A 15,112-nucleotide genomic window follows, 5' to 3' on the forward strand; every position below is an offset into this window, starting at 1 on the left:
AGAGTGGTCTAATTAAATACAAGATTTATTAGAATAGAGAGAAACATCATAATAAAACAAAGACACAGTTTCCCTAACATATCTGGTATTTTTCTTGGCAAAGTGAAGTAAGGCAATAAATTTACTGAAACAAATCATATGATGTACCATACTGATTTGGCATCACTTTTCCTGACTATGTGTTAGGAAAAGTCTTTGTTTTACTTCAATTTTACTTGCAGTAAATTTTGTTTCTAATTAGAACCCTAGAGTATTAGGGCTTGTCCACACACAGGTTTTGCACAGACATAATTACATGGGTAACAAACTAAACTGAATTAAGAGAAATGCTACTCCCTAGTCTAGACACAGTTAAAACAAACTACAATACTATAACTATGTCATGCTCAGGAGTTGCTTTGTTAAAAATAAAACAGGCAATTCTTTATTTGGGAAAGGAGGGGAAGGGAATGACCCTTAGAGTAGTATTTTAACAACATTCAGCCACTGAAGACGACACACAAAAAGAAGACCATGAAAATGTCTGGAGCCTCTTTCCGTCACTCAAAAGGATACATGCATCCTCTGATGAGGTGTGGCATTTGCTGCCTCCAAGTTCAAGATATGCTCAGGAAACAGGCAGAGACAATAACAAAGACTGAAGGAGCCAACAACAATGCAGTCTTACCACAGCAAAACTAGGGATGAGAACTGAAGAGACCAAGAGGGAATGAATGCTTCAGCAAGCAAGTTCGTTTTGGAGAACTTTAGAACAGCCACTGATTGCTTCACATAACATCAACACACAGAAAGAAACCTGCACTCCAGCAGGTTGGGGAATATCATTTTACATGGAAAAGCACTGGCTTATTAACATCAATGGAACCTAAGAATCATTTAGAGATTTGTATGAAGAATTTAACACTTAGCAAAAACAAACACAAGAACATTTCACATTGGTTTTCAGCCATTATTTTTAGTGTTTGCATTATGGATACATGAAAAATAATATTTTCCATAATAAAGAATGTTGTTTTTAAAGTCTAGTGATTTTTAACATAAAAATTATGAAGTGACCTCACATGTAAAAATGCCTCAAAGCTGCAAAAATAACAAAGAAATAAGAAATTCTAGATATTAAGAAAATGTAGCATGGCAGAATCATTAGAGAAATTAGAGAAATTAAGAAAGGATAACTTTGAACTGAAAGCCACTAATTGGTTTGGAACTGTTTTCAACATAAGTCACATTCATCTCATACTAGCTCAAGGAGGGTGTATAGATCCCTTTTCAGATGAGTGCAAAAGGCAGCAATACCTTTAATTACACATTTCTCAGAATCAGTACTAGTGCTAGGAGAAAAAAAAAAAAGCTTTGGAACAGGGCCAAGAAGGCAGATTTTCATTGTTTACTCAAATGTTTCATAAGTAGTTTCCTTTGTCAAGCTACAATTAACATGCCATGTATCATTAAAAAATAAAATGATTTATAAATAGTATGAATACAAGGAGTACTCCATTGTTCCTATTTGCACTAGTAAATAAAAGACATGCCAGATAAAGGCTATGTAGAATATTTCACATCTGAACTCCTACACTTCACTCTTGGGACTAGCAAGGACCTACGCGGCACTGGAATGACACAGAGATGGCTAAGCCAGAGGACTTAAGCTGGGCTGAGTCAAGAAGTTGCACATCAACTCATTACACCATGCAATTATGGTTTTATGGCTATGGCAGAAGTTCACACAGAGTCAGTGTAAAATGTGTTATGATTTTCTTTCCACTGAGAGAGGGCTATTCACTCTGCCTGTCTCCACTAGTTTCCAGACCTTTACCATACCAGCAGCCTGCATCATCTGAAACCCTCATATCTTGCAAACATTTCCTTCCAGACTGTGGATCTGCGGGATAAAAGCCTACCCTGATGTGGAAGCTGATACTTCATAACAGGTTCTAATCATGACAAAAACACAAGAGGAAGCTACAAATGTACAAATGCAATAGAAAATTGAGTCTTGTGTCCCATGAAAACCATGTAAATGAGGACACTCATACCTCTTCTGAGAGTATGTTAGTATTCACAGATAAAAAGCATGGCTAGGAACACTAATCTGCCCTGTAGCCCTCTCCAAGTACTTCCATTTTCAATTTCATCACCATATCTATAAAGTTCACAAACTTTCCTCATTAATACCTATTTCTCCCTTCCTTTGAAGCTACTTTAGGTATATGAAACATTAACTGAACAAGTAGTTCAGCACTCTGTTACTTTCTCATTTGTCACACACAATAGACACGCTGGCACCACTGGTCCCTAGAAAGCCCACTACTCCTCCCAGAGGAGCTGCTCACTTAAGGATTAAATCTTAGACTAGAGATTCTGCCTAATTCTATTTAATCCTCAGTAACATGGCACAAATGACAGAGAATTGCCTCTAGGTTCCTCACACTACTGCCACCCCAGACACACAGTACAACATACAATTTATCATACAGCATATAGTTGTTGTTTCAGACGGCAAGATTGAATAAAGTCTTGACCTTTGCAAGTAATACCAATCTGCACTAATCATTCTGTATGAACTATAGGATCATGATGGTAAAATCCTCCTCCCTGCCTAAAGAGGCTGAGAGATTTTGTGGTGAAAAAAAAAAAAAAAAAAAAAGAGTAAGGTACTAAGCAATTGGGATTTTGCTTGTTTTTCCAGCTGAAGTATGTAAAGACATAAAATGAAAAAAAAAAAAAAAAAAAAAAAAAGGCTCCCTTCAGGACAGCTGCTTTATTTTTCTCCCAGAGAAGAAAAGCGCAACACTTACAAGCAGTAAAAAAAAAAAAAAAAAAGGAAAAAGAAAGACGAAAGACTGATCACATCAAACAATGTCAAACATCTTGGTTTGTAACTGCAGCTTGCAGAGAAATAGGTTGTCAAAATTATTTTTTAAAAAAAATCAGCTGTCAAATTAACAACTACCCATAATCTTGCTGTAAAATACAATGGAATGAGCACTTGTGTTTTCATTGCAAATCTCAAACTATTTAGCAATTGGAGCATAAGCATTATCTCAACCTGCACTTTTCCATATAGAAAGAATGAGCACAGAATCATACACAAATATGAAATCTAAGCGCTAAAAAATCCACAGACTCTAAGTCAGAGAACCATTTACTTTAACAAAGGCAGTAAGATCAAGTCCAGTCACCCCCTAACACTACAAGTCCTCCACTAAACTGTGTACCTAAGCACCGCATGAAATTTCTTAAATATTTCCAACGATGGGGATTCCATCTCCTGCCATGGCAATCCATTCCAGTACCTGACCACCCTCTCCATCAAGAAATTCTTCCCCATATCCCATCTACACTTCAGCATAAGTGAGCTTTAATTTGTGTTTTCAAAGACACTGTTCATATACTTCAGTACTGGCTGTTTCTTATTAAAGAAACCTAGTAGTAAACTTAGATTGTACCAAGTGTACACTTTTCAAACCAAAAAGTTATCATCCAAAAGCAACACAAAGAAAAGCTGCATTGCTTATTCAGCACCCACCAACAGTCAGCTTGTGCAAAGAATTTTACTGTAGTACTTCTTGTGCAAGTATGGGACAGCAAAAGCCATTCCAAATAAATGAAGTCAGTTGAGAGAAATACTGCATATGGTTATATTTTTTAAGGTTGATAGCTGATTATAATTTATAATATATTTCTAATGAAGGACTGTAAGCTAATCATGTTAGGGAAAAGAAGCATTTAAGAAGCTATAAAGATGTAACTAATAACATAATATCCAAGCTCCTTACCATTGCTCTCGATATTCTTTACAGAATAAAACATTTGTTTCTCATTTCAGGAGTGGTTTGTATTCAACAATGTAAAATTTGTTTAAAGTTTCAATAGTTGTTCTCTTCACTGCTCACCAAATATTCATATTAAATACTTTTACAATGTGAGAGCCTATTGCAACCATGGGGCCTCCTGTAAGCCTTTCTTGTGTCAAGAAACTTTTTAGTCACAGGACTGTGACCCAAATGCTCACTGACAAAGGCTTAACCCTTAAAGCAACTTAAGAAACTACATGACTTAATAATAATTAAACTTTTATCAGTTTTTGCTGTTAACTTTTATAAATTTTCAGCAGGGATACATAGAACCACATGATAGGAACCTTCTCATAAAAATAGCATGCATTATTTAAACCAGCATCCCTACTAAAACTGATCACACTCAGATACACCATTGCTCTTCAAAACGTAACCAACGGCTAACGGCACGCATGTTTAGATAAACTCTCTCAGACACACTAACAAATCTGAGCTCGGAATCTGCTAAAACATTCCCATTCTAACAGCACTGCTTTGTAGAGCATGAGTCACTGTCAGTATAGAAAAGTTAGGTTACATATCTATACAGACCATACTTTAACAAGAACAAAAGTGTTAAGAAAAAAAAAAAAAAGCTACAGATGCCAAGAAACAATTTGAAATAGCCCATCTGCTAAATTAAAAATAAATAAATAAACACAAAACCCATCAAGCTACCACAGTACCGTTAGTGGCTCATACAAAGTTGTAATTCTGAAGTGGAAATAGAGATGGGGGTAATGCCTAGGACACAGAAGGCTGTACAGTGCTGAGGTAATGGGCTTAGCTAGCAGGGAAAATGACTGAACCAGTGCACTTCCAGCATTCCCTGCTGGCTGACCTACTGAGTGGTGTCGGCCCCAAACTTCCAGTGACTGCACGTTCAATGACTCATAGCAAAGTGCAGAAGGCAGCTCCAGAAAATGGTGCAAGCTAACACAAACACAGAGCCTCCTTTCACAACAGGCCTTTCTGTCTTCACACAGAAGGCAGTAAGAATGGTATAAGCTTTCAGCTCTGTGGCTCTACTACCATACTCCAGGGCAATTAAAATATTTGTACTTCACAGCTGATGTCTCAGATCTATTTTGCACCCTTTGCTGCTCTAACTAGTCGCACAGAGAATGTTTAGGATCCTTCAGTCAACACCAAAGCAAATTGCTTTCTGATAAGGAAATCTGCCTGCTACACTGTTACATTTTTACAGCCCCTCACATCATAGAACAGAAACAAGACCACTTCATGCTCATCTGTGTGAGTAAAGAAGTAACGGTAGATTGGAGATCTATCCCAGAGACTTCACCAGGAACAGCACGCAGCAGAGGAGAACAAGCATGTCCAGACCGGAGACGTTAAATGAACTGTTCAGAGAGCAATCCCCTACTGGCCAATCCTCAAATACTGACATTATGACTGCAATGAAAGACCTACAGTTGTAAGTCACACAAAAACAGAAAGACTTAATTTATGATATGCTAAAATGAGAAGGTTTGCAAAACTCACAATATGCTTGTGATTAAAGCTTTTAGGACTTAAAGCATTTATTATTCAGAAGGTATTTGGCTAACATTGTTCCTTTAGTTCCAAATTTAAGTACTTTCCCTGAGCCTCTTTCAAGTTTCTAGAAGTAGCTTTGAGGAAAACAGTTTGAAGCATACTGGTTGGAAGGTTACCTTTACTTCATCAGCAGACTTGAAGTTAAGGTCTTCTGCTGACACAAGTATTCATATAATACTCAACACACAACGAATATATGAAACTGCTTGTTTAGAAAGCAAACACATGAATAATCACTGAATAAAAGAAAAGCCTTACCTCTGCTCGCTGTGTGCGGGGCAAAATGGAAGATTTTTCAATGGCATAAACATCCACCAAGTAGAGACGCACTCCTTGCTCCCTGTCCAAAATGGCAGCAGTCTGGATGACACCAGAATGGCGTCCAATGGTGAAGAGGCGCCCCAGACTCTTATCTTCGCATCGGACAGACACAATGTAATATTCCACCTGGGCTTCAGAACCCCGTGGACTAGCTGCTTCAATAGATATCACATTTGTCCCAATAGGCTCACCCTCTTTTAAGATGGTTATATATTTTGGCTGCGTGAATATGGGCCCATCAACGCCTTGTAGAATTATAGTCATTTCAGTGGTAGATTTCCTTCTTTCAGGGCCAAGATCTGTAGCAGAAACTATCAGATTGTATATTAGCTGAGAAGGCACCAAAGCTGATGCTACTCTTAGGTCTCCACTGTAGCGATCCACAATGAACGTTTTGGTATCTCCATTGATTATTTCATATTCCACCTCTCCATTGGCTCCCTCGTCAGGATCTGCTGCAATAATTGTTGTTAGGACCGAACCAATCATGACTGAAGGGTCAGCTGCAAGAGCATTTTGCGATATGAACACAGGAACATTGTCGTTTTGATCCATCACTAAAATAGTCACATTCTTCAAAGCAAATCGTCTGGACTCCACAGGAACAGCCTGATCAGTGGCTTTGACTGTTAATTCAAAGAGATTAGCAAACTCCCGATCTATTTCAGCATTGGTAAATATCGTCCCTCTGACTTCGTCTATACGGAAATGATTACCTCGTGGCGTCTGTTGAATGATTGCATATGTTAACTGCCCATTAATATCTGCATCTGAATCATTAGCAGTCACAGAAATGACAGAACTACCAACAGGAATGTTCTCAATAATAGATTTAAAAATGTCCCCTGCAGGAAAATTAGGAGGGTTGTCATTAAAATCCCTAACATATATCACCACTGACATTGTAGATGACCTTGGTGGCCTTCCTTGGTCTTTTGCTGTTATATTTAGCTTATACAAAGATTGCGTCTCAAAGTCCAATTTTTTTGCAAGAAAAATACTACCAGTGTTGGGACTGATGCTAAAGGTCCCATGATTGTTTGTCCCTGTAATGCTATAATGGAGGTCAGCATTGTCGCCTGAATCAGAGTCAGTGGCAGTGACTGAGGAAACAAGTTCACCAACTCTCATGTTTTCCAAGACATCCACTGACAAGATTGATTTAGGGAAAGAAGGACTATTGTCATTCTCATCCAATACATCAATGCTCAATGTGCAAGTTGAACTTAAGGGAACCGCTCCAGAGTCTACTGCTTGGATAACAAGTGAATACGATGCAGTAGCTTCATGATCTAGCTTGCCTACTAAGGTCACTTGGCCTGTGCTACTATCTATTGCAAACTGCTTTTCTTCATTTCCCTTGATCACAGAATAGTGAATCAACCCATTAGTCCCTTCATCAACATCTGAAGCAGAAACTCTCAGAACCTGTGTCAAATTTGCTGCCAATTCTGATATGGTAGCTTGGTAGAGATCTTTCAAAAACTTGGGAGCATTATCATTGATGTCTTTCATGTAGATTTGTACAGTAGCTTGATCCTTTAGAGGCTTTGGCAACCCCTGATCTGTTGCTATAACTGTAAGACTAAATACTGCAGCTCCTCGCTGTCTCATAAGAGCTTCCCTGTCAAACTGATGAGTACTTCTTATCTCCCCAGTTATTGTGTTCAGCTCAAAATCTGGTTGCATATGCTCAAATGAATACCTGACTTCACCATTCGGCCCAAAGTCTTTGTCTACAGCATTTATTTTACCCACATAGGAACCACCACTCTGTTCCTCTTCAAAATAAAATACATAGTTCGTACTGTTGAATAATGGCCTGTTATCATTTACATCCTCCAGAATTACTGTAATGTTTACAGTAGCATTGAGTGGTTCTACCGCTCTATCAGAGGCAACAACAAGTAAAACGTATCTTTCTTGAAGCTCACGATCCAGTTCACTCTTTATGTACAGCTGACCATCTGGGAAAATGCCAAAGGCATCCCCAGCATTTCCTTCAATTATACTGTAAGCTATTTCACCGTTCACTCCCGAATCTTTGTCAGAAGCCTGTACCTTAAAGAACCGTGAATTCACAGGCTCAGACTCCAAAATTGTAATTTCATAGGAAAGCTGGTCAAACACAGGAGGGTTATCATTTACATCGTGGACAGAGACAGTCAGGATGAAAGTAGAGGACAGCTGTGGCACACCCATATCTGAGGCCACGATTTCAACCTGGTAAGTCCCAGCATTTATGTCCAGCTGCCCTATTAAGCTTATAGCACCTGTTTGTTCATTGATTGAAAACAAGCCCTTTGGGTTTTGCTTAAGGCTGTAAAGGACCATGCCATTAACACCTTCATCAGGATCAAGAGCTTTGGCCTGGAATATGGTATGACCAGCTTTCCAGTTTTCAACCACATTTACACTTTCCACAGCATGAATAAAGTGTGGGGAATTGTCATTTAAATCTTTGACAGTTATATTGACCATAGTGTCTCCAGTCACTGCCCCACCACTAGCCACCACTTTCAGCTGGTAAAATGCTTGCTCTTCCCTATCAATAATACTGGCCGTGGTGATCTGCCCTGTCACTCTGTTGATAGCAAACATACCCCGTTGGTCACCTGTTGTAATAAGATAACTGATGTTGGTATTGAGATCCATGGTAGAAGCAAAAACGGTACCTACATGGTAACCTAGGGCAACATTTTCAAAAACAACAAAACCATACATGCCCTGGTTGAAAACAGGTGGATTGTCCTGAGTGTCCAAGACAGTGATGGTGACAATGGCTTGGTTCTGAGACTGAAGATGGCCACCATCAGTGGCCACAACCTGCAACTGGTAAGCAGTTCTCTCCTCCCTGTCAAGGGCTATTTTTGTGGTAATTACCCCTGTCTTGCCATGGACTTGGAACCTGGAGGTATCCCCAGCTGAGATGCTGTACTTGACGGTCCCATTGGGCCCCATATCAGGGTCAGTGGCAGACACTGTGGTTACATAAGTTCCAGCTGGCTCATTCTCTTGGATATGGGCAAAATACTGGACAGGATAGAAAACTGGGCTATTGTCATTCACATCCAAAAGACTCACATTAACCCGGGCTACTGAAGAAAGGGGAGGAGAACCCAAATCTGTGGCCAGGACCTGCAGGGAAAAGTGAGCCTGCTCCTCTCTGTCCAGCTGTGAGACGGTGCTGAGCTTGCCTGACACGGGATCCAAGCGAAAGACCTGTCGAGGGGTCACTGAAGAGGGGCCAACTGCCACTAATGCCGGCTCAGCCTCCTGAAGGGAGAAACGAATGGTCCCATTGTCCCCCAGATCCCCATCCACAGCACTCAGGACCAGCAGCTCAGTTCCAGATGGGGAGTTTTCAGCCAAGGAAACCTGGTAGCCCTCAGGTTGGCTGAAGCGAGGCTTGTTGTCATTGACGTCCAGAATGGTCACCACCAACTGTGCGTAGGAAAATTTGGGCTGCACCCCCTGGTCACGTGCACTGATGTTGAGCACCACCTGGGATGTGGTCTCCCGGTCCAGCCCGCTGGTGACAGACACACCCCCAGCATGCCCAGCAGTGCCACCCCCAGGACCAGCTGTGGTGACCAGTCCGCTGTGCTCGCTGATGTGGAACCAGCCCAGCTCATTGCCTGAAACAATGCTGTATTTGAGGTTGGCATTGAGGCCTGAATCACGGTCTGTCGCACTCAAGCCCCGCACATAGCTGCCCAAAGGCACCTCCTCACTGATGTTCACCCTGTACACTGACTGCTCAAAGACAGGCGGGTGGTCATTGATGTCATTCACAAAGATCACCAGGCTAGCCACTGAAGAGCGGCTCACAGGAGTTGCCACCACCCCATCAGGAGAAAGGGAAGAGGTGGGGAAGCCCGGGGGTGGTGGTGAGGCCCCATAGTTATCAGCCACCGCCACTGTAAGGTTATAGGCAGGGATACGCTCCCGGTCCAGCGCAGCCGCCACCTTGATCAGGCTGAGGTTGGGTACCTTACTGCTGTGCACCTCGAAGTGCCGCTGCTCGTTGCCTGCCAAGATTGACACAGAGATGTTCCCGTTGGCAGCGGGGGAGTCAGCATCGCTCACTGTCAGCAAGGCCACCACAGTGCCAGGTGCTGCATTCTCATCCACCGAGGCAAAGCGGGAGGTGGCTGGGAAGTAGCGGAACTTCACCCGGGGCTCGTTGTCATTGACATCCAGCAGGCGAATGAGGGCCTCTGCCCGGCCGCTCAGTGCAGGCACCCCACGGTCTGTGGCTTGCACTGTCAGTGAGTACTGTTGGCACAGCTCATAGTCCAGATGCTCCCGGATGCGAATCACCCCACTCTCAGGATCCACCTCAAACGGGAGGCTGCTGGCCCCCTCCCCACCTCCACCATCACCTCCCTCCAGACGGTAGCGGATGTCAGCGTTGGTGCCTTCATCAGCATCAGCTGCTGCCACCTGCAGAACACTGGCCCCAACGGGAGCATCCTCAGGCACACGTGCCTGATAAAGAGTCTGACTGAAAATGGGTGGGTTGTCATTGATGTCCTGCACAGTGACGTTGACCTGTAGGTACCCGCGCCGCCGGGGCTCACCCTTGTCCTCCACCTGCACCAAGAGCTGGTAGCTGGGGGTGGCCTCCCGATCCAGCCCACCCTGCGAGACCAGATGCAAAAAAGCACCTTCACCGCTAGGGTTGAGGGTGATGTTGAGGCGGAAACGTCCCTCCTCGTTGCCAGACACAATGCGATAGGAGCTGTGGTCCACACCATTGGTGCCACTGTCAGCATCGGTGGCTGTATCCAGGATGAGCTGCCGCCCACTGCCCGTGTCCTCCTTGAAAGTCACCACGATGGAGGGGTCGGGAAAGACGGGCGCGTTGTCATTGAGGTCGAGCACCAGGACACGCACCTCGCTGGGGTAGGTGGGCTGGCTGGAGAGCACCACCAGGTCCACCACGTCGCTGGCCAGACTCTCGCGGTCGATGGAGGCGCGGGTGTGCAGGGCGCCCGAGGTGGCGTTGATGGAGAAGAGGGCGTGGTGCTCACTCAGTCGGTAGGTGAAGCCGGGCCGGGTGGCGATGGTGCCCACCCAGGTGCCGGCCGGCTGCTCCTCCAGCACCTGGAAGACCTGCCGGGGCTCGGCGGCGGCGCCCAGCGGCAGCAGCGGCAGCAGCAGCGACAGCAGCAGGGGCGGCGGGGCCCGGCGGGCGGCGGCGGTGGGGCGGCCCATAGCGACCCCGTGGCCGCTTCCGCGGTAGGGCCCGGCGCCGCCGCCGCCGCCGCTTTCAGCGGAGCCCCCCGGCCGGGGGCCGCCTCCCGCAGCCGCCGCGCTCCGGCCCCTCCCTCCCGCTGTCCCGCCGAGGCGTCGCTAGCGCTGCCCCGCCGAGGAGGGGCCCGGTCGGCCGTCCGTCGCGCTCAAGGGCCGCGCCGCTCGTTCTGCGCCCGCCGCCGTTCGGGGGCCGGGGGGCGGCCAGGGACCCCGCACCGCATCGCCGTTCAACAGCAGCCGCCTCCGCGCCGTCGGGGGCCTCGTGCTCCGCCGCGTCTCAGCGGCCGCCACCACCCCACCACCATGCCCGGCCCGGGAGACGCCGCCGAGAGCCGCCGCCGCCGCTTCCTCCTCCTCCGCTGAGTTTGTAATCCACGGCCGGGGAGCCCACCGCCGCCTGGCCCCAACTTTGCGCGGCGCTCATTGATCCCGTCCCTCTTGACGCCCGGCCGGGCTCCCCCCCGGCCTCCCATTGGCCGCGCCGCCCTAGTGTCCGCCCCGATCCCCGCCCCGCACCGCCCCGAGCCCCGCCCCGCCTCCCGCCCGCCCTCCGCGCACCTGGGGCAGGTGCGGCTGCGACGGCTGTGCGTGCGAAGACGGCCGCTACGTTTCGCTGTTCGCGGCCGTCCGAGCCCGGCGGGAAGGGGGCGACCCCTGGGACGTTTGTAGTTCTGTTTTTATCCTTATCACCTAACTTCATATTATTATACCCTTTAACTTTTTTTTGTTGTTGTTACTTTTCGTTTCTTATTAAATTCTGCTCATTTCCTTATTTTCAGTAAAGATCCCGAGACGAACTTCAGCAGACTCCTATCCTTCCTCCTCGGCAAAACCCTCAGCCGCACATCCCAGTCGGGCGGAGAGGGACCGCGATGGGGCCCCCGGGGCCGTCGTGCCGCAACCGCGGTCCCGGAGCGCCCCCTGGTGCCCGTCCCGCAGCTGGGCGGCGCCGCTCCCCGACGCCGAGCTCCGCCCGCAGGCGTGCGGCGGCCCCTGGCTGCAGCGCTGAGAAACGGGAGTGTCTAATTAATGAGTTTCACAGCACCGGATTTACGCTGCTATACCCAGTAGCAAACAAGGCTTGACAACAGCAGATACTAGAATAAAAGTGGCCGCCTGTTGCACTGTAGTAACGCGAATGATGAATGCTTTGCAACTCGTGCACAACGGTACATCCACTGATATCCTGGCGAGCCAACATGGCCAGAGAAACTATGCTACATTCTCAAAGTATTTCAGTACATCCAAATTTCACTTCATAGGATTCAGAAAGTGCTTTTTGCAAATAAAATGCAGGAAATTGCACAAACTTCTAGAGCTGATTTTCAAAACAACCTCAGTCAGAAAATTTTGATAAATTTTCTTAAAACAGCTGTAGTATATTCTGAGCCGTACCTGCTGTTTTATACATAGTCAAAGTTACGAGATGTATTTACAACGATTTTAGTTTATTGTTATCACTATTATTTTAGCAAAAAGTTATTTTAATGGCTTGGAAATCAAGCCATTGAAACTGGAGCAGCTATGCTAGATACAAAACAGTGCGATTCATGCAGTCGCTGTTACCATCAGCGAAGCATGTTTTAAGTGAGTTAGTGGAACAGTATCATAGATTCTTTGGGATCAGCTGCTTCCTCTGTCACTACCCCTGATTTTGCTTCCTTATAAATGAACAATTTGTTCATATGCATGCGGACGCAACACGCACTCTGCTGGTAAAAAGGCAGAAAGGCAGCGAGGAAACCTTGCCAGATAGCCACAGGGTGACAGCCAGTACCTCCCTGCAGCCAGGCCTTACACAGGGGAAACAAAATCAGCTGCACCAAGATCCCCTATTCTGCCTTGAAAGCAGTTGTTATGAGGAACCTGCTAGCAATTCATAAATACAGAAATAAAGTGAAGAAAAGATCATTTTGCATTTTTTTTTCATCGTCTGCAATTCTGTTGATAACACAGCCCAACACTTCCCCAGGCTTTCACCTTCAGATATAGAAAAGCAGTCTCATCTCAGCAGTGCAAATATGTATCAGTGCCCTCATGGTAACAACATATCAGCACTGTCCATGCTTACAGTGTTCCCAGTGCTGTTTTGCCCAAAGCCACTGACATGGTTGAAATATTGCACCAGAAGGCACAGACAGTGTGGAAGCACGTTAAGGGCCAATGAGCCACATAAGAACCACTGAGATTTTGGGGGGACATGTTGCAAGTTTATAAGCATGTTTTGTTCCTGTGTCAACTAAATGAAAATTGGGTATATACCTATCATCACACAGAGTCCTAGGAGGTCTTAGGTCTAGAATAAGATACTGCAAGAGGAACTGAACTGTGTTCTGTAACCAGAACAAAAAGCAATCAGGAATTCAGCAGACCTGGCGGGTTGTTTTCTGTGTTCTCTACTCACTGTGCTGAAGGAGCACTGATGCATGTCCAGAGAAGGGCAACAAAGCTGTCAAGGGTATGGAGCACAAGCCATTTGGGAAGCAGGCAAGGGAGCTGGGATTGTTTAGTCTGGAGGAGAGGAGGCTCAGGAGAGACCTTATGGCTCACTGCAACTGCCTGACAGGAGGTTGTGGCAACGGGGGTCTGTCTCTCCTGGCAGGTAACAATGATAGGACAAGAGATGGAATGGCCTCAAGTTGTGCCAGGGGAAGTCCAGGCTGGATATTAGGAAAAACTTGTTAGAATTATGATGTGCTGAAATGGGCTGCTCAGGGAGGTGATGGGGTCACCACCCAAGGAGGTGTTCAAGAAATGTAGAAAGGTGGCACTGAGGGACATGATGGGACAGGCTGACAGGATTGATCTTAGAGGTCTTTAATGATTCTGTGATTCAAGACCACAAAGCCTGTTCACCACACTCCTGAGAATGCAGGACTTGACATTTGGCATTTTACCTATACCTTGCAGGCAGATGCACATTTCTATCACCTGCAGGCTGCAGCTTCATTTATGGAAGGAGATGTCAGAGCCTTTTGTGGAAGTACATCCCTATCTGCCTGATGCCACTCCTGCAGAGCTAGAGGCTGTCCAGGGGTCTGCTTGGGTTTTCCTGGATGTAGCTTCTGGTCTCACCAGTTTCTCTGCCATAATATATACAGAAAATCTCTCCACATGGCTTCAGGAAGATTTTCCTGTACTCCTGCATGTAGTAATTGAATCAATTTTCTAAACATTAGCACCACACTAGTGATTTTCGTAGTCAGGAGATGAGGCAGATATCTTTTTCATTCTCATTGTGACCCAAAGATATGCCAACAGCTCCCCTGTCAATGTGACCAACACTTTCTGTTCCTATACAAGCAGCTTTACCCGATATTAAAATATGTGTTTCTCAGAGTTCAGCTTTCCAGTATGCAAAGATAACCAAGAACACAATTCATGTGGGAATATTACTACTCCTTTTTCCATTTCCATATGGTAGAGGCTATATTTTGATTAAAAAGCATTAGAAATGGGTATGGTTAACTGACATAACTGATGTACCATTTTACTATACCACACTTTTTTTCTGTGGGCTGACATTTTTTGTTCAGAATAAATTCTATTTCCTCACAGACAATTGGTGAAGATCCTGCAATAGTATGCGACCAAGAATAGATGGCAGAGCCACTAGAAACACCCTGGCAAGACAAGGATACTTCATTAACTCTAATTACTTAAAATTATTTTTAGAGCTATCATTTCCCTTCAATTAGTCTCTCTCAGCAAGTCTATTTTATCGGGATTCATGTGGGATTAGAATAATAGCATCATTCATGCTGAAAAAGACCACTAAGATCATCTAGTCCAACCACCAGTCCACCCTCATTAGGCCCCTCAGTGCCACATCTCCATGCTCCTTGAACACCTCCAGGGATGGTGATTCCACCACCTCCCTGGGCAGCCTATGCCACTGCATCATCACCAGTCTTTCTGAAAAGAAGTCTTTCCCAACATCCAACATGAGGTAAATACTGTAATCTCAGTAAAATACTATAAAGAACTCTATTACCAAAAATGGATACTACAAAAATGACTACCAAGCAGAGTTTCTAAGCAATTTCTTGCTTGTTTCTTAGTTAAAGCTTGCTTTAATATATCTTCAAAAGCAGCCTGGCATTCATTGCTCAAATTCTGCTTCTTTGACCACTTCT

General features: G+C 45.2%; 1 protein-coding gene across 1 annotated transcript in view; it reads right to left on the reverse strand.

Moving 5' to 3' along the window:
- FAT4 (FAT atypical cadherin 4) overlaps positions 1-10,937 on the reverse strand; it is a 133,261-nt gene extending 122,324 nt beyond the window's left edge. Inside the window, exon 1 of the mRNA XM_048942038.1 lies at positions 5,655-10,937. Coding sequence (XP_048797995.1) covers positions 5,655-10,937 — 5,283 coding nt within the window. The remainder of the gene's footprint in view (positions 1-5,654) is intronic.
- Between the last annotated feature and the right edge of the window lie 4,175 nt (positions 10,938-15,112).

Source organism: Lagopus muta, chromosome 4 (genome assembly GCF_023343835.1).
Source record: "Lagopus muta isolate bLagMut1 chromosome 4, bLagMut1 primary, whole genome shotgun sequence".
Taxonomy (NCBI): domain Eukaryota; kingdom Metazoa; phylum Chordata; class Aves; order Galliformes; family Phasianidae; genus Lagopus; species Lagopus muta.